A 20,462-nucleotide genomic window follows, 5' to 3' on the forward strand; every position below is an offset into this window, starting at 1 on the left:
TGGCGCCTGCCTTTGGCCCGGGGCGTGGTTCTGGAGTCCCGGGATCGAGTCCCGCATCCTCCCGGCATAGAGCCTGCTTCTCCCTCTGCCTGTGTCTCTGCCTCTCTCTCTCTCTGTCTATCATGAATAAATAAATAAAATCTTAAAAAAAAAAAGCACAGCATAGGGAGTATAGTCAATAATGTAATAACTGGTGGCAGTTGGCAGCTAGGCTTGTGGTGAGCGTTGTGTATCGTATGGAATTATGGAATCACTATGTCACCTGAGGCTTCTGTAACATTATATGTCAACTAGACTTCAATTTTAAAAAATTGAGAGAAGATAATTGCATTCCCAAAGGGGGTAAAAGTCATATGGGTCTGCATTTAAGTGCAAATAGGTTTATAAGATGAAAACCACAGCGGAGCGATAAAGGAAGATACACTAATGAATAGTAATAGCCTCTTTCTGGTTGGAAAGACTAAAGAGAGAGATGACACGGCCCAGCAGGAGCAGAGCGGCCTGTGGGGGCAGGTGGGCGACTGCGGGGAGGCTCCCGGCGGCAGGTGCCCGCCTCGCGAGCCAGCAGGTGCAGCGGCCTGGAGCCCCGGGCGCCCCACCCCCCGCGAGCCCGCCCCGCAGGACATCCGGCCCGCCTGGCCCGGGGCGGGGCCTCCGGAGCGCGGGGCCTGGGGAGCTGGCTGCAGGTGTACCCAAATCCTGGAATCCGGAGGCCGAGGAGACAGTGAGTGCCCCCGCCTCCCTGCCGGGCCTCCCCGTGCAGCTCCTCAAGGCAGGTCCTGCAGTCACCGGCCCCCACCAAGAACCACCTCCGGGGCTCCCAGCCCGCCCCCTAACCCTCCCTTCCCCCCCCCCCCCCCCGCCCCGCCTTGTCTTAGCGCAAGCCCTTTCCCCTTGCAGGTGCTCAGCACCTTCGCCTTTCAGTTTCCTTTTCTCCTCTTGGCAGTGGCCGCCTCCCGCGACGCTGAGATCTGGAAGGACGTGCAGGTGCGGCAGGAGAGCCGTGAATGGCCAAGGAGGAGCCTCGGCTGAGTGGGAGCACTAGGCCTTTGGGAGCCCAGGCGGCCTGTGCCCTTCCCCTCAGCATCAGGGAGGGGACAGGATGGGGTGCAGGGCAGAGTTTGGGCTTAGAGCTTTTGCGGGGGGGGTGGGGGGGTGGGAAGCCTCACCAGGCCTGCATGGGTGGGGATGGGGGTGGTGGTGGGCATGGAAGCCTTCACCCTTCACCCTGTGGAGACCATCTCCAGCTCTTCTCTCTCCCCACCTCCACCCTGCCCATGGCCTCTGGTCAGACCTACTACGGGCAGGTGCTGAAGAAATCAGGGGACCTCCAGACCAGTGCCTGTGTCACTACAGCCAGGCTGGTCCCCAGGCACATCCAGGAAGCCTTGAGGAATGTACATGAAGAAGTAACCTTGAGGTAGAGTGCCCTGTGCCAGCCCCGCCCCCCCCCCCCCCCCCCAATCACGAAGACTCTAGAGAGCAACTTTTTTTTTTTATTAATATATTTATTTATTTATTCATGAGAGATGCACAGAGAGAGGCAGAGACATAGGCAGAGGAAGAAGCAGGCTCCACCCAGGGAGCCGAATGTAGGACTCCATACCCAGACTGGGATGACGCCCTGAGCCAAAGACAGAGCCACCCAGGCATCCCAGACAGCAGCTTTTTCAAAAGATAGTAATGTGGTCACTAGGGAATTAATTAATTAATCCATTTCCTCCAATCCATCTGGTTTGCCTTGTCTATTGTAAAACTAGTAAAGCACAGCTCTGATCATCTTACAGCTCTGTTTAAAACCCCCAACCCCATCCCCCTTTACTCAGGATACGTTTATACACCTTGGATTGTCGAGGCTGTGCAGTTTGGTCCCCTCTTCCTAGCCAACCCCAGTTCCTTCTGATGCACTAACTGTTCCAGCCAGCTCTTTCCCTTCCTCCTGCCTCACATGCAATTATTGATCTGGAACACCTTCCCTCTCCTTTCTGCCTTCGACACTTCACTGATCACCTACCTGGTTTGTGAGGCCATTTCTATCCTTGAGCACCCTCTTCCCTAAACCACTATAGCATTTACTGCCAATGCAGTAAATCATGGGAAGTGTTTTCTGTGCTCATGGGTTGCCTCCCCAGGTAAATACCCCCAGGGGACAGAAGTTCTGGACCTGTAGTAGATGTTCAGCTAATGCCTAACTAAATATATTTATTCAACAAATATTGTAAATGGCTTATTTGTCTTAGTACCTGGTACAATGCCCAACCTTGGTAACAATGGTAAACAAAGCAGAGTCCCAGTTTTCATGGAGCTTCCAGTTTAGTGAGGGAAACTGAACACCTAAATGGAAATCCAGTAAATGATGGAAGCAAGGAGGGACAGACAGGAAGGAGGGAGGTGGGAAGGAAGGATTTGTAAGATGTAGGGATTCCACATATTCTAGTCTCTAGGGGAAAAAATATGTATATATGTATGTGTTTTCTATTTCCCAGGTATTACGGCTGTGGTCTGGTCATCCCTGAGTGTCTGGAGAACTGCTGGATTTTGGACCTGGGCAGTGGAAGTGGCAGAGATTGCTATGCACTTAGTCAGCTGGTTGGTGAGACAGGACATGTCACTGGGATAGACATGACAGAAAGTCAGGTGAGGCAGTGATTTGGAGGACAATAAGGAAGAAATTCTCAAAGGCATTCTTTTAGAGATGAAGTTGTTTCCTTTGTGAGTCTTTGAGGATAATCTAAGAGGGCTACTCAATACAAAACTCATTTGTGCCACTAGGGTTTCCTGTCCCCGAAGCCTGAGAACTTTGACAACTAGGAGCCCTTCTGGGAGAACAGAGTCAGAGGTTTGACCTGACATAGGAATATCATAATCACCCATTGGAATCTGATTTTTCCCTTCCTCTGCCACCTATCTTGATGGATTTTGTTACTGAGTGAAGAGTTTATTCAAGCAAAATCCATACATCAAGGGACACTTGGTTGACGCAGGCAGGAGAGCATGCAATGCTTGCTGTCAGGGTCATGAGTTCAAGCCCCTCGCTGGGTGTGGAGCCTACTTAATTAACAACAACAACAACAAAAATCCATGTATCAAGTGGGAGTTTATCCCTCATTGAGTTTTCCCAGACATTACATTTCCCATGTAATGTCCTACATGCCCAGAGGAACCTTGTACACTTATCCAAAAATATATTACTAATATTCCATTAGTAATAGGAAATTTTTAGTAAAAAAGTAGCATATATTTTTTAAAGATTTTATTTATTTATTAAGGAGAGGCAGGCTCTCTGCAGGAGCCCCATGTGGGACTCGATCTTGGATCCTCGGATCACGCCCTGAGTCAAAGGCAGACGCTCAACTACTGAGCCACCCAGGTGTCCCCAGAAGTACCATATTTTTAAAAAATGATTATCAAATTTATATATAAGTATAAATATTTTTTGTTTTTGTGTTTTTAGGTAGAAGTGGCTAAGAAGTATATTGAATATCACATGGAAAAATATGGCTTCCAGACCCCCAATGTGACTTTTCTACATGGCTACATAGAGAAATTGGAGGAGATTGGAATCAAGGATGAGAGTTATGATATAGTTATGTAGGTCTACACCCTCATTTTTGTGAATATAGCCCATTTCCTGTTGAACACAAATGTCACCACTCTTCGCTGTACTGACTCTCATTTGGGGTGTTACTCTTGACTTGATAAAGGGAGGGAGTTGCTCTCGGGCGCTTGTAGCCCAAGGGCCTCAGAACACACTAGCCCAGGAGAGAACCAATTGTAAACTTAACCATAAACGGATGAGCCCAGAAGAAGAGCAGGACCACTGAGTCTGCTCATAGAACACACACCGATGTGTTATCTTTAGTATTATTGTCACAGCAAAGTATAGGAGTCTGTGTTTCTTCTTTTTCTTGGAGTTGTTGTCAAATCATGCCCAGGTGACAGCCTTAATAAAGCTTCCTTGGAGGAATTTCGCCAATTTACCTGTGACATAAACAGTGCGTGGTGCAATAGGCATCTTGCTGCAGGTTTTGTGCTGTTGCATGGTGACTCTCAGGGCAGAAACAAATAAGCGTGCCTGATTTTTTTTTCCTGCACGCTCAATATGGCTAACAATATATTGGGTTTTTATTTTATTTTTTTAAAGATTTATTTATTTATTCATGAGAGACACAGAAGAGAGAGAGTCAGAGACACAGGCAGAGGGAGAAGCAGGTTCCTCACAGGGAGCCCGATGCAGCACTCGATCCTGGATCCCGGGATTACGACCTGAGCCGAAGGCAGGCGTCCAACCACTGAGCCACCCAAGCATCCCTATTTTATTATTTTTTTTAAAGATTTTATTTATTCATGAGAGACACAGAGGGGAGGCAGAGACGTAGGCAGAGGCTCCTTGCAGGGAGCCTGATGTGGAACTTGATCCTGAGCCGAGGGCAGACGCTCAACCCCTGAGCCACCCCAGCGTCCCAATTTATTGCAATTTTAAACACTTTGTCCATCTCCCTTTTTGGGGGAAAAGTTGAGTGTGGGGAAGAGAGGAGGGAGGCAGGAAGAATGATATAGCTTTGGGAAATGATGGAAGAGATCTTTAGGGACTAAAGGATTTGAGGAGCTCTGAGTAGTGTGCAAATTTGTCTGACATTCCATCAGTTCTTTTTTAGATCAAATTGTGTCATTAACCTTGTACCAGATAAGCAAGCAGTGCTGCAGGAGGTGTACCGAGTGCTAAAGGTGAGGGAAGAGGGAGACAAATGGTCTTTAAATGTCAGTAAGAAAATTAAAAAAAAAAAATCAGTAAGAGCAGATGGAATCTGTTCTGTTCTTTCCCCCTTGAGCTGAGAACTCAAACTCTGGTAACTTATTCCCTACATTAAAAAAAGGATGACAAAAAGGGGCATGGCAAGAATGCCCCAGACATGGAGTCTTTCTCCTCTCCTGTCATAAAAGGTAGTAAATCTGAGAGTCATGATTGTCATTGAACATGTAAAGTATTTGCCTTATTGCTGTCTCTCCTCCTGTCCCCTGCTGCACATGGTCAGAAATAGCATCTGTGGAACTGCAGGGACTTTTGGACTGACTATAAAGATTCCTATGGATATACTCTTCTAGCTTGTATATAGTGTTTCTCAGAGCTGCTTATTTCATCTCTATCAGGATTTCAGATCTTTGGGAAGTTAAAGATGATACAACTATTACATTAACTGCTTTCTAAAAGGAAGACGTGCAGGAGCTCCATACCCTCTACATATATCATGAGATGTGCATCTTTGTGACAGAAGATAGGAGATTCTGAGATTTTGGGTTTACAGAGCTGTCATAGAGATCAAAAGACAATATATAGAAAAGATTTAATAATGTCTTATTTAATATGTCATGGACCAGCTTGCTATCTTCATTAAGATGTAACTTCTAAAAGGTAGAGACATTATTGTACAATCTAGACTCTGAGCCCTTGAAACTAGCTATATACTGTCTTTTTAAATTTTTATTTATTTATTTATTTGACTGAGAGAGCAAGAGAGCGGGCACAAGTAGGTGGAGAGGTAGGCAGAGGGAGAGGGAGAAGCAGACTCCCTGCTGAGAGCAGAGTCTGATGTGAGGCTCCATCCCAGGACCCTGAAATCATGACCTGAATGAAGGTAGATGCTTAATTGACTGAGCCACCTGAGTGCCCCCACCCCTTTTTTGCTAAATACAATCTTAAAATTCCTAATCACTCATATGTCTGAGATCCTAAGGACATTTAAAAAATATTATTATAAAAATAAATAACATTATAAAAGTTATATAATTTTTAAAGGAGAAGAATTTAGGAATGCTTTTTATTTCTGTTAGTTATACAACTGCCTGGGATTGCATTTGGTTCAGAATGGCTAAAATTTTAAGCACCCCAGCATCTTTATTTAGGAGAGAAACACTCTTGGAAAGCCATTTTATTGTGTGTTGGGTAGAGCGCTGAAAGAAAATCTTGACACGCAGCTATTGCTTGTAAATAGGGAAGCAGCTATGATTTGTTCACAAGGGATCACCTCAGTACTTCTGTTGGTTTTTAAAATTGATTTTATCTCCTCATTCCTTTCTTTGCTATCTGGACTAATGTCATCTTTAACCTTGTTTGGACTAATACTGCTGTTTCAGCATGGAGGGGAGCTGTATTTCAGTGACGTCTATGCTAGCCTTGAATTGCCAGAAGAAATCAGGACACACAAAATTTTATGGGGTAGGTGTGCTTTGTTTTGTTTTAAGGCAGATACTTGTTCACATACAGAGCTCTGGGGTCTGCTGATATCCTTCGTGATAGAGGAACACATGGGACTAAGTGGGAGAGGCTTCTATCTCCTTGCTCCTCAGCCACTCAAGAGTGGTATGACCTTGGACAATTTAGTCTCTTTTAAGTCATTGTTTTCCAAATTATTATATTATTATAATATCCAAATGTAGATATTAATATCTACATTTTACTGGGCTATTATGAAGATTAAATGAGATAGTGGATATGAAAAATACTTTGAAACCCATAGTATGGCAACTGTTCTCAGACTGAAGCCCCTTCGTCCCCTTCTGTCCTCAGTGTTATTGTGTTGTTTTTTCCGTTATTGTCATTTTAACGGAGTCTCTGGAAGTTGAGATGAATGCATGCGTGTAGTCAGTCTGACTATGAAATCCAAAGTTCTTACTTTTAGGGGCACCTTGTTAGCTCGGTGGGGGGAGCATGTAACTCTTGAACTTTTGATCTCAGGGTTGTGAGTTCAAGCACAGGTTAGGTATAGAGATTATTAAAAAAAAAAAAAAAGGAAAGAAAAGAAAAGAAGAATCCCATTTTTTAAAAAAAACAGTTCTTACTTTAAAAATAAGTGATGTTAACTTTTTCTTATCATACAATAATAAGTGAATATTGCTAAAATGTTGGAAAATACAAAAAGAAAAAAAATTACTGCTTATCGTGTAACCTAGCAATAACCTCTAACATTTTAGTATATATCCTTTTAGGGTGTCTATGTGTGTATGTGTGTGTATGTATGTATAATATAATTAGGAGCATGCTACATATAGAATTTAGTATTCTAACTGTATTTGGGATATTTCCTAAGCCTAAAACGTTTAAAAATATGTTTTAAATGTATGTATCCTACAACTGTATTGTACAGTTGTGTACTTTGACAATTTCTCTATGGGTAATCATTTGGGTTGTTTCTAATGTGTTGATGTAATAAGTTAAAAAAACTATAAAATGCCTTATGAATATTAGTAGTAATCATTCTAGTAGCAGATCATTTATGATAATCTGGAGCTAATAGACAACTGTGTAAATTATCCTTTATATTTTTTTACTCACATAGCATAGTGCTTTTCAGAATGTGACTTAATCCATCCAGAATATGATCACAGGTTGGTGGAACCAGTACATTAGTGACTGTCTTGAAGAATGGTTTCCAGGGGGCCATTAGCTAGCATGTTGCATTTTAACTGTGACTTTCTAGATATTGGGGGCACTCAGGTCCTTTTTCTATTTTTAGGGTTTATGTTTTAACTAATACCATATCCTTTTTTTAAGTTTGCTTATTTAAATAATCTCTATACCCAACATGGGACTCAAACTCATAACTTTGAGGTCAAGAGCCTCATGCTTTTTTGACAGCTAGGTGCCCCAACTAATAATACCGTTCCTAATCAATTTTATAGAAGAGTAATTTCTTTAAAAAAAAAAGAGTAATTTCTTGAAAGCCTAGTTGATTAGCCTGTGATTTTTCTTTTTTTTAGGTGAGTGTCTCGGTGGTGCTTTGTACTGGAAGGACCTTGCCGTCCTTGCCCAAAAAATTGGTTTCTGCCCTCCACGTTTAGTCACTGCCAATCTCATTACAGTTCAAAACAAGGAATTGGAAAGAGTGATTGGTAAGAAATAGCAGTGGGGATTGTTAAAATTGCTCCCTGAATGGTTCACATGTGGTGATTAACAAGTGTGTACTGAGTGAGTCTCATTTGAAGGAGACTTTGGGTCATCTGGGTCATCACCCATCTTGTCTTCTGCTTAATAGCAACCTCCCAAAGTTTGGTATTTAATAAAGCACTTCAAAGTTATTCAGTAAATAAAGTGAACTGCCCAGAAAGATAACTGATGGCTGCAAAGAAGAAAATCACCTTTATGATACATATGCTCTTCATCTGCTAAGCAAACCAATAGCCATTTGGGTGCTGGAGCTGATCCATGGGTAAATTCTGTTTTAGGTGACTGTCGCTTTGTTTCTGCAACATTTCGCCTCTTCAAACTCCCTAAGACAGGGCCAGCCGAGAGATGCCAAGTGATTTACAATGGAGGAATCACAGGACATGAGAAAGAACTAATATTTGATGCAAATTTCACATTTAAGGTAAATAAACATTTCCATGACTTCGGACATTCTAGAACTCTTACCCTTGCTCCAATTACCTTTTCTTAACCTTTCATTGCTTCTCAGTTTTCTTCTTTTGGGATGCGCATGGGTGTGTATGTATACTTTCACGGAACCATTAAAAGTAAGTTGCAGGCGTCATGACATTTTACCCTTAATATTTCAGGATGCATTTCCTAAGAATAAAATATTCTCCTACATAATCACAATATCACTATCACACCTAAGAAAGTTTTTTTTTTTTTTTTAAGATTTTCATTTATTTATTTGACAGAGTGGGAGAGAGAGAGCAGAAGCAGGGGGAGCGGTAGAGGAGAAGCCGGCTCCCTGCTGAGCAAGGCACCTGATGTGAGGCTCGATCCCAGAACCCTGGGATCATGACCTGAGCCGAAGGCAGATGCTTAACCAACTCAGCCACCCAAGCATCCCCTTAAGAAAAATTTTTACAGGAAGCATCCTTCGGACATCAGATTAGTGGAATTACAGAAAAGCAGGATGGAAAAGAAAAGAAGTATTGTGCAACAGTATTTCAGTGGTTCACTTGTATCATAGAATTAAGGAACTGTTAGTGTTTAATGACAACACAGTGCTATTTCTACTACTCTTTGCAGAGCAGGCTTTATTTTCTCAAAATGGAAAAGTACAGGCTTTGGAATCAGATACCTGGGTTCAAATTCTGGCTCTATTATTTATTACTCGGGTAAACTTGAATAAGTCCTTCTTTGAGATATAGTTTGCTCTACTGCAAGAGTAGGGGTGATAACACCTACTGTGTAGAATTTCTATAAGATTAGCAATAACACAGGGGTACTTGGCTTGCTCAGTCAGTAGAGCATGTGACTCTACATCTCAGGGTTGTAAGTTTGAGCCCCACATTGGGTGTAGATATTACTTAAAAAATAAAATCTTAATAAAGATTAGCAATAATATAGCAGAACATTGGTACATACTGGGAACTCAGTAAATAGAAGATGCAGTCATGATTTGTTCCAAAGTTAGAAGGATTTACTGTTTTCCACCCCTGATTTTTTGGGTTCAAATAGCATCTTCAAGTTTCTTAACTACCCCTTGGTGCAGTGGAGTTGTTAATGCTTTTTCACTGATGCACTGCCCCTTGGTGTCCTGCCTGCTTCTGTAGAGTCACAGAATCAAAGTGGGAAGGGCCTTTGAACTCATTGCTCTAATACAGTGGCTCTCAAAAAAAAAAAAAAAAAAAAAAAAAAATTTTTAATAGATTCTTTTTTATAGCAAAATTTTATTTAAGAAACCAATACTTACCCTGTGTCGGGCAGCCCTGGTGGCTCAGCGGTTTAGCGCCTGCCTTCAGCCCAGGGTGTGATCCTGGAGACCCCAGATAAAGTCCCACATCAGGCTCCCTGCATGGAGCCTGCTTCTCCCTCTGCCTGTGTCTCTGCCTCTCTCTCTCTCTCTCTCTCTCTCTCTGTCTCTCATGAATAAATAAATAAGATCTTAAAAAAAAAATACTTACCGTGTGTCATACATTGCTTTACATAACTCCAGTATATATATGAAGGGATGAAAGCAGAGCTTATCTGAAGGGAACAGGGATTAGATAGCCCAGAATCTCCTGTGCTCACTCCTGGTTCCCAAGGCATGGGCCCTTTATAACCCCCCAGGCACCCTGAGACTCACCAGAATACACATTAGAAATGATTACTTTATTTATTTATTTATTTATTTATTTATTTATTTATTTATTTATTTATTTAGAAATGATGACTTTAATTTAAAACCTCATTTTAATGCGAATAAAGTGAAACCCAGATAACAATGGTTTTCTACATCTGTCTCTGAGGAGTAATGGAATACAGGAGCAATGAGTATCCCCCCCCCTTTTTTTTTCTTTTTTCTTTGCTACCAAAGAAAAACTGATTATGACACTGGTCAATTCCATTTTGTAATAAGCATGAAATAGCAGCAAGATCTGAATATAAGAAAATATTGTGTCAGAAGGTATAGTCTTTTTTTAAAAAAAGATTTTATTTATTTATTCATGAGAGACACAGAGAGAGAGAGAGAGAGGGAGAGAGAGAGAGGAGGTAGAGACACAGGGAGAGGGAGAAGCAGGCTCCATACAGGGAGCCCGATGGGACTTGATCCTGGGACTCCAGGACCACTCCCTGGGCCGAAGGCAGGTGCTAAACTGCCGAGCCACCCAGGGATCCTCAGGTATAGTCTTTTATCCTGAAATATCACTCCTTAGTAAAATCTTTGCATGTTTTTCTTTTATTGAGATTCAAGTGGCATTTCTTTCTTTTTTTAAAGATTTTATTTATTTATTTGAGAGAGAGACAGAGACAGTATACAAGCCAGGGAGGAAAGAGGCAGAGGAAGGGGGAGAAGCAGGCTCCCCACTGATTAGGGAGCCCTCAGGTGGGTGCTCCATCCCAAGACCCTGAGATCATGACCTGAGCCAAAGGCAAAGAGGCTTAAGTGATTGATTCACCCAGGTGTCCCTAAAGTGGCATTTCTTAATATGTGTTTTTTTCCTACTACCCTTCAGGAAGGTGAAATCATTGAAGTGGATAAAGAAACAGCAGCTATCTTGAAAAATTCACGATTTGCCAAAGATTTTCTGATCAGACCAATTGGAGAGACGCTGCCAACATGTAGTGGCTGTTCTGCTTTAGAATCAAAGGTTTGTTTGGCTTTCAACCCATACCTTGCCACAGACTGCTAAAGCAAGAAACAAATCATTTTTCCTTTAGTTGGCCACTATTGATAATTTCTAGCATATTTATGTCTACAAAATAACTTGAATTAATTTCATAACTTTATTTTTCCAATCTGGACAGTAAGCCAGAGACTCTTAACTTGGTGCACCTATGAATGGACTTCAGGGCATCCATGAACCCCTTAAAATTATATGTGTGTGTATGTATTTTCTCAAGAGAGTGTCTATTACTTTCATCAGATTTTTTTTTCTGTTAAGATTTCATTTATTTATTCATGAGAGACACAGAGAAAGGCAGAGACACAGGCAGAGGGAGAAGCAAGCTTCCTGCGGGGAGCCTGATGCAGGACTTGATCCCAGGTTCCCCGGATCATAACCTGAGCTGAAGACTGATGCTCAACCACTGAGCCACCCAGGTGCCCACTTTCATTAGATTCTTAAAGGAGTCCAGATACAAAAAAAGATTAAGAGCTACCTTGGAAAAATTTATTCAAATATTTGTAAGTTTTTTAAAAAATAATTTTTAAAAAGATTTTATTTATTTATTTGAGAGAGAGAAGGAGAGAGAGCACAAGCAGGAGGAGGGGCAGAGGGAGAGGGAGAAGCAGAGTCCCTGCTGAGCAGGGAGCCTGACACGGAGACTCAGTCCTAGGACCCCAAGGACCATGATCTGAGCTGAAGGCAGATGCTTAACTGACTGAGCCACTCAGGTGCCCCTCAAATAATTGTAAGTCTAAATTAAGATAATTGAATTGCGCTACAGAAAGACTGTACCAGTCTACATGCCTACTTGCAATATATGATAATACCTTTTCCCTGCTCTCTTACTAATATTGGTTATTATTTTTAAAAAACTTTTCTTGGGACGCCTGGGTGACTCAGTGGTTGAGCATCTACCTTTGGCTCAGGGCTTGATCTCTGGGTTCTGGGTTCAAGTTCCACACTGGGCTCCTCTTGGGGAGTCTGCTTCTCCCTCTGCCTGTGTCTCTCCCTCTGTTTCTGTGTCTCCCGTGAATAAATACATAAATAATAAAATCTTTAAAAAAATAAAACCTTTTTTTGTCTAATGGGCAGAAACTAATGTGTTGTTTTATTTTGCATATATTGATTGAATCTTTTGGTATATTTGTTGGCCAGTTATGTTTTCATCCATTTTGAACTTCCTATATAATTCCTTTAACCATCTGCTCTTAGAGTGGTATTTGCCTTTTTAAATTATTCTATAAAAAATTGTCTATTATATATTGTGAATATTTTTTCTTAGCATGTCATCTTTTTATTTGCTTATTTTTCCTGAATACACATTTTCAATTTTTATGTAGTCATTTCCTTCATGGTTTCTGCCTCTTATGTTATGATTAGAAAGACTTGCTCTGTGTGAACATTATGAATTTACCTATATTTTCTTTTAATTCTTTTTATTTTATTTTATTTATTTATTCAAGAGAGACACAGAGAGAGTGAGAGGTAGAGACACAGGCAGAGGGAGAAGCAGGCTCCATGCAGGAAGCCTGATGCAGGACTCAATCCCAGGACTCCAGAATCATGCCCTGGGCCAAAGGCAGGCCCTAAACCACTGAGCCACCCAGAGATTCCCTTCTTTTAATTTTTTTAATAGGTTTTATTTTTAGGTAATCTGTACACACAACCTGGGGCTTGAACTCACAACCTCAAGATCAAGAGTTACATGCTCCACTGACTGAGCCAGCCAGGTGCCCCACCTATATTTTCTTTTAGTACTTTAGACATTTTGAGATAAAATTCATATAACATAAAATTCACATTTTTTTATTTTTATTTTTTTTAAATTCACATTTTTAATCACATGTACAATTTAGTAACTTTTAGTACATTTACAAAGTTGTACTATCTAGTTCCAGAAAACTTTTGTTGCCCCAAATAGAAATCCCATATCCATTAAGCAGTCTTTCTGCTATCTCTTCTCCCCCTGGGAGAAGCTGGCAATAATTAGCTTTCTGTCTCTGGATTATAATATCCACTATTGTGGATATTTTATATAAGTGGAATCATACACTATATGGCCTTTTGTGTCTGGATCTTTTTACCTAACATAACGTTTTCAAGGTTTATCCATGTATCAGTACTTCATTCATTTTCATGTCTGAATAATATTCCATTGCATGGATATACCACATTTGTTTATTCATTCATCAGTTGATAGATAATTAGATTCTTTCTACTCTTTTTTTTTTAAAAGATTTTATTTATTTATTCATGAGAGGCAGAGACGCAGGCAGAGGGAGAAGAAGGCTCCATGCAGGTAGCCCTATGTAGGACTCAATTCCGGGACTCCAGGATCACACTGTGGGCTAAAGGCAGTGCTAAACCGTTGAGCCACCCAGGCTGCTCGGTTCTTTCTACTCTTGGCTCTTGCGAGTAGTATTACTGTGAACATACCTGTACATGTAAATCATGTACTTGTTTGAGTACTTGTTTTCAATTCTTTGGGGTCTATATCTAGTAGTGGATTGTTGGGTCATATGGTAATTCTACATCTAACTTTTTGAAGACTAACCAAACTGTTTTCCATAGTGGCTGCACCATTTTAAGTTCCTACCAGCAGTGTATAGGTTTCCAGTTTCTCTACATCTTTGCCAACACTTTATTTTCTTTTTAGTTTTGATTGCAGCCATCCTAGTCAGTGCGAAGTAGTGCCTTCATTGTAGTTTGGATTTGCATTTCCCCAGTGACTAGTGATGTTAACCATCTTCTCACATGTTTGTTGACCATCTGTATATTTTCTTTGGGGAAATGTCTATTCAAATTCTTTACCCTTTTTTTTTTTTTTTTTTTTTTTTTAGATAGAGGGAGAGGGAGGGAGGAGGAGCAGAGAGAGAGGGAAACAGAGAGAACCTTAAGGAAGCTCCATGCCCAGCACAGAGCCTGACACAGAACTCGATCTTACAACCTTGAGATCATGACCGGGGCCAAAATCAAGAGTTGGACACACTTAATCGACTGAGCCACCCAGACTCCTTTGCCCATGTTTTAATTGGGTTGTCTTTTTATTGTTGAGCTGTGAGAGTTCTTTATATATTCTGGATACTAGACTCTTATGAGATATATGACTGCCAAAACTTTCTCACATTCTGTGTGTTGTCTTTTCTTTTTTAAAAATTATTTTTATTTTTTAAAGATTTTATTTATTTATTCATGAGAGTTACAGAGAGAGAGGCAGAGACATAGGCAGAGGGAGAAGCAGGCTCCCTCTGGGGAGCCTGACGTGGGACTCGATCCCAGGACTCTGGGATCATGACCTGAGCCAAAGGCAAAGAGACACTCAACCACTGAGCCACCCAGGTGCCCTGTGTGTTGTCTTTTCACTCTCTGGGAAGTGTCCTTTGATGCACAAAAGTTTTTAATTTTGGTGAAGTTGCATTTTTCTTTTTTGGTTGCTTGTGCTTTTGGATGTTATAGCTAAGAATCCATTGCTTAATCCAAGGTCATGCAGATTCTTCTAGCACTTTCAAGGCTTTGCTTTTCACATTAAAATTTTTTAACCATCTGGAATTTATTTTAGCATAAATGTTGAGGTACAGTGTGACTATTTCTCCAAATATTAACTAGTTCAAATTTTCCTCTTCATTTATTAAATCAATTCTCCACTATTTTGAAAAGCTGATTTTTATCATATCTTAATTTCTTGAATGTATATCTGAGCCAGGATACCCCTATATTCAAAAATGATCATTTTCTAAAATATTTTGGTTTCATTTTTGAAATTATTCTAGTATCTGAAATATTGGTATAGTATTTTTTAAAGCATTTTATTGCGATTTATCTCATGTCATCTCCACAACTACCCTATGAAGAAGGCAGATAGGTAATTATACTAGACAGTAGTATCTTTCTTTGCCTTTCTCTCTTATATATTTAATCATTTCACTGTATTCATGCTATCACAATTGTTTCATTGATCCATTCGTTAATTTATAATATTGTATTTAGAAGAGGCTTAGTGATGGGTTTCAAGTTTCTTTTGGCTGACAACTCACAGCATTCACCAAAGTCATACCAATACTGTGTCTCAAGGCACTGAATTTTGGAAGCCCCAGAAAAGAAGACACTGATGCTGCCACGGCAGGATAGTGGCAGAGCATGGGGTTTAAGTACACAGGCCTTGCAATCAGATAGACTAGGTTTAGATCTTGGCTCTATCAGGCATGTGTGATCTTGGGTACCTTACCTAACCTCCCTGCACCCTCTGTCTCCCCATGTGTAACAGGAAGGTGATAATCACTTTTTCCCTCAGGTTGTGAGGATCAGTGGAAATGATGTATGCCTGATGTTAGCCTGATGCCTGGCACATAATGCAAACTCAAGAAATAGAAGTAGTTACAGTTGTGGATTTGTACTAAGATTCTTGGTCACTTGGAACTGTGTTCTAGGATTTATCATTCTCCCACACACCCTTTCTCCTGGGCTCAGAGATTCTCTAATCTTTTGCCATGAATTTTTGCTTTCTCTTGCTTGGGTTTTATAGTAACTTTGGATACATTGAGCATACATTGATACACAAGTAACTGTTATGCCTTTTTCTCCTCCATCTGTTACATTATAAGCAGTCTTTAAAGTTTATTTAGAGATCACTCTCCAAAACTGTAAATTTGTAGCTGGGAAAATTTAATTGAACGCAAGAGACAGGAATTCTGGAGCCAAAAACCTGAATGTATTCTTATTTGGCCACCATTACTAGCATGAATCAAGCCCAAGCTAAGTATAGAAGCCACCTCTAGAGCTGAAGAGTGATTGACAGGTTTTGCTTTATGAAATTCTTGAGCATTCTGTTTTGTTTCTTTTCTGTTTTTCCAAGAAGATGCCTTTTTGGAAAGTAGAGAAATTTGACTTTGGACTTTCAGTCTATTAAACCTTTCACAAATGTGTTATTGGTATTTTGAAACTCTGGGAAGTTCACTGATAACAAAACCTTGCTGGGGAGAATCAATGTGTATTTTGAAATGTTTTCACCATTCGAATTCTCCTGGAACCTAGTTTCCTGAATCCTCATTAGAAAAGCAGTCAGCAGATTACTGTTACAAGTAAAGGGAGTGTTTCCTCCAACCACAACACTTCCAGTGTACTCTGAAAAAGAAAAAAACAAAAACCATTAATCGGGCTGGCTTCTGCAAAGACCCCGTTCTTCCAGCCTGGCTTTCCTTGACCTCTCTCTTAGTGTGCACTGGGGGCACACAGGAGAACTCTTGACCTTAGATACCAATGGTAATGTGCCATGTACTTGAACTAGTTTATCCCAACTGTCTCCTCTCTCATCTGCCTTATTTCTTTCGGCCTGCTGATGTGCCAATGTCTTTAGATCAGTTCCAAGGTTTTGAAAAGGCAATCATTGACAGTGAAGGAAGATTTAAAGAATGAGACAGCTGCGTGTCCTAGAAATATAACCTTGTGTAGTTGGAGGAGGACATTCATATCTTTTTTATGGAAGACCTTTCCGATAAAGACCTAGAGCACAGTACAGGCAGGCAGCATGTGGGGGTTGCTGGCACTTGCGTCTTTCTGACAGCTGCAACCACAGAAGAATGCTGCTTACTGTGGTTTGACTCAGTGATGACTGCTTTCTAGAGCCCTTCTTTTCTTTCTTTTGTCCTCTTCCACCTGCCTTTTCTCTTCCTCTTCCCACTTCCCCTCCTCCTCCTCTTCTCCTCTTCTCCTCTTCCTCATCCTCTTCCTTCTTCTCTTTTAATCTTGACAAGGAAAGTGTATCTTGCTATTAAAGGAATTACATTAGGGGCACCTGGGTGGCTCAGTCAGGTGAGCATGGGGCTCTTTATCTCAGCTCAGGTCTTTATCTCAGGGTTGTGGGTTCAGGCTCCGTATTGGGCTCCACACTGGGCACGTAGCCAACAATAACAATAACAACAAAGGATTACATTAGTAAAACACTGCAGTACCAGGATTGTGGTACACACTGTCTTGCTGCAGTTCATAGTGGTGGTAATAACAAGGTGAGCAACACTAGGAATAATATAGAGGACCAGCCTTTACTGAATGGGTAAGATGTTCAGTCATTTTGTCCTCACAATAACCCTTTATCATCCTCATTTTACAGATGAAGAATCTAAGACTTAGAGAGATTAATGTACTAATCCAAGGTCACACAGCTAGAAAGCAGTGAATTTGAACCCATGTTGGATTTTAGAGCTGATAGTCTTACCTAGTATGCTGTCCTGCCTCTCTGTATCTAGACTTTTCACAGAATCACAGGATGTTGGTGCTGGAAAGTACAGTTTATCAAAGTATCTCACCTTTTATTCCCTTTAAGTCTTGGGATCTTTTAGAACTGAGAGTGTACATTAGAAAGAAATACTGATGTCACTATCTCCTGTTCATAGAGAGAACTTGGGATGGCAAGAAGAGCGGAAAATCATTTTCCTGGGTGAAAAGGAGGAGAGGCTAACTTTTCTGACCAGAAATTCCAATGTAGCGAGAAGAGGAAAGAATGAACAGGAGGGCATGGCAGCAGCAACAAGCATAGCTAGGCCTCTACCAGGCGTGGAGATCCCCTGCTGGATGCTAGCTTACCTGTTCTGGGAGCCCAGACCCAGGCAGGCGTCTTCATTCTAGAAAGGTGAAAACTGAGGGCCAGGGAGGTTCCTTCACCAAAGGGAGTGGTCCATAGACTGTCCTTTTTTTTTTTAAAGATTTTATTTATTTATTCATGAGAGACAGAGAGAGAGAAAGAGAGAGGCAGAGACACGGGCAGAGGGAGAAGCAGGCCCCATGCAGGGAGCCCGATGTGGGACTCGATCCGGGGTCTCCAGGATCAGGCCCTAGGCTGAAGGCGGCACCAAACTGCTGAGCCACCCAGGCTGCCCTAGACTGTCCTTTATGAATGTAGGGCCCATGCCTGTATTGTCCTACCTTCTATTTGCAGTGACCAACGATCAAGTGTAAGAGAGTACATTTATGTTTAATGAATTCATCATCATTATTTGAGGTGGCTTGTCCATGCTTTTGATTTGCTGCCTTTGTTTTGTGCCTGGTTGGTCTCTGGCCCCCTTGGTGTTGCCGTTGGAATATCTCATTTGGAGGTGAAAGGAGGAAAAATAAAGTCTGCCGTCTTGTCTTCTGAAAATTCCAGTCACTCTGCCCTGAGAGCTTGCTGGCCATTGTTGGCAATTTCAACATCTGAACATCAACAATTGCTAACGATGGCCCTGGTGTCTAGGACTTGCCTTCTTGTCTTGCATACATATTTCTGGAGATGAGAGTAAGGGAAGGAAAGATTTGGTATTTAGCATTCAACATTTTGGTATTCAATGCCAGAAGGGTAAAGAGCATGTACACATAGGACTCCCATAAAACAAAATGTAACCAAATAAACTTTCCCCTAGGGACCACCTTTAAGAAGCTTTAAATGAATTTTACCTTGAAAGTAGTAAAAACATGGGGGGGGGCAGGGACCTGGTGGCTCAGTGGTTGAGCATTTGCCTTTGGCTCCCACAGGGAGCCCACTTCTCCCTCTGCCTATGTCTCTGCTTCTCTCTTTGTGTCTCTCATGAATAAACAAAATCTTTTAAAAATGTAGTAAAAACTTAATTAGAAGTTTCAGGACGAGATAGCCACCTTGATAGCTGACTCCCAAAGATTCCATGGAATTATAACATTTTATCTACCTTCCAGGTAAGCCAACCTCAGTCAAACTGAACTATGAGTGTTGGGGTACATCAAAACACCTTTAATTTGTCCTTTCATTTTGGTTTCCTTTTTGACAGGGTATCATCACAGATCCATTCATGCTTGCAGGACAGTCTGACAGTATGAAGTCCAGATGTTCCCCTGATGTTGCTGGAGGCTGCTGTGGCATAACTTACAGCTGACTGGAAGAAAGGGGCAGGAGGCTAAGGACTTACATATGTCTTTTAAATCTACTCTCTCCCACAGCACAGACCATAATAAAGAATACATAGTGAAAAGTCACTATATTGTAGATCATTGATAAAAAAATAATTATTTTTAGAAGGTTTTAATTGAAGGTTCATAGCAAATGACCTAAAGGCTGGTTAAGTAGGTTTTTCTCTCTTTGCTAATTCAAAGTTCTGGTGCCACTTAGTGGTCAGCTGTGGAACTGGGAGGCCGTCTTCAGGCTTGGCCAAAGAGAATGACAGTTGGCAGAGGGTTTCAAGAAAAACATCTTCCTTTTGACCTGCATAGCACCTTTTGGACTTTCACCATGTTTGTTCATAAAACAAAGCTCCTACTGAAATTATGCTAATCATGCCCCCCCAAATTGCCAAATCATATTTGGTAGGAGTGCTATCAAGGTAACTGGTCTAAATCAAACACTTTTTTTTTTTTTTTTTTTTTTTTGCAATTGAATGAAGAAAACAAGTGAATAATGAATCTCTTTGACCTCATTGGATCATAAAGAATGACAACATAGTGATTCTCTGTAGTAAATCCTAATCTGATCAGGAAAAGAGTGATTAATTTTTTTCTTTTTCTTTTTTTTTATAATACATTTATTTTTTATTGGTGTTCAATTTACCAACATACAGAACAACACCCAGTAGGAAAAGAGTGATTAATTTTTAAAGAGGGGTAGGAGAGGTAAACACGGTGGGTTTTCTTTTCCTTTATTTTATTTTTTTTTTAAGGATTTTATTTACTTATTCATGAGACACACACACACACACACACACAGAGGCAGAGACACAGGCAGAGGGAGAAGCAGGCTCCATGCAGGGAGCCCGACATGGGACTTGATCCCAGGTCTCCAGGATGAGGCCCTGGGCTGAAGGTGGTGCGAAACCGCTGAACTACCGGGGTTGCCCCTTTTCTTTTCCTTTATAATGTGTCCTGCTTAAACTTTTAGGGAAGTATTAGATTTAGTTCTAGCTTCCATGGTTAAAGAATGAGATTGAGGAATGTTTCAGGATGATGTTATCATTTGAAATGAGAACATTATTTCATTGAAGTCCAATTACATTTGAAGGCTTTGTCAGGGGGACATAGAAAGGTGTAAGTTTATATAAGTCATGGTCCTTGTCATCAGGAGCTGATCAGTTCTTTAATAACAGCCTTCAAGTGATGAAGAGTTTTATTTTTTTTATCCCCCCCACCCCCCAATGAAGAGTTTTAATGAGAAAAATCCCAACCAATTGGTCTGACCTCAGTGCAAAAAAACAAGAGGGGGAGCTGACATGACCCAAGAGATATTTTATTAGGGGTATGAGAACATTTATAAAACATTGTAATGCCTCATAGAATGTTGGAATGGATTATATAGTCCAAAGTCCTCTTTTAATAAAGCTGTTAAAAATTGAGAAATTCTCAGATTTCTGACTGGGTTCATCCATAGGACCTGACTTACTACTACAGTCTAAGGAGAGGACTGAGTG

General features: G+C 41.0%; 1 protein-coding gene across 2 annotated transcripts; it reads left to right on the plus strand.

The window, feature by feature from the left end:
* The first annotated feature begins 209 nt into the window (after positions 1–209).
* On the plus strand, positions 210–19,041 carry AS3MT (arsenite methyltransferase). Of its 2 annotated transcripts, none has more exons than XM_025467063.3 (11): positions 210–772; positions 947–987; positions 1,293–1,420; positions 2,487–2,637; positions 3,455–3,591; positions 4,659–4,728; positions 6,136–6,217; positions 7,759–7,890; positions 8,224–8,366; positions 10,912–11,046; positions 18,837–19,041. In XM_025467063.3, the coding sequence occupies exons 1-11, from the start codon at positions 427–429 to the stop codon at positions 18,939–18,941; spliced, it is 1,470 nt and encodes a 489-aa protein (XP_025322848.1). In that variant the 5' UTR covers positions 210–426; the 3' UTR covers positions 18,942–19,041. The 2 variants fall into 2 exon arrangements, with proteins under 2 accessions (XP_025322848.1, XP_025322849.1); XM_025467064.2 differs by having other exon boundaries at positions 412–724.
* The last annotated feature ends 1,421 nt before the right edge of the window (positions 19,042–20,462 follow it).

The sequence above is a fragment of the Canis lupus genome, chromosome 28, assembly GCF_003254725.2.
Source record: "Canis lupus dingo isolate Sandy chromosome 28, ASM325472v2, whole genome shotgun sequence".
Lineage (NCBI taxonomy): Eukaryota > Metazoa > Chordata > Mammalia > Carnivora > Canidae > Canis > Canis lupus.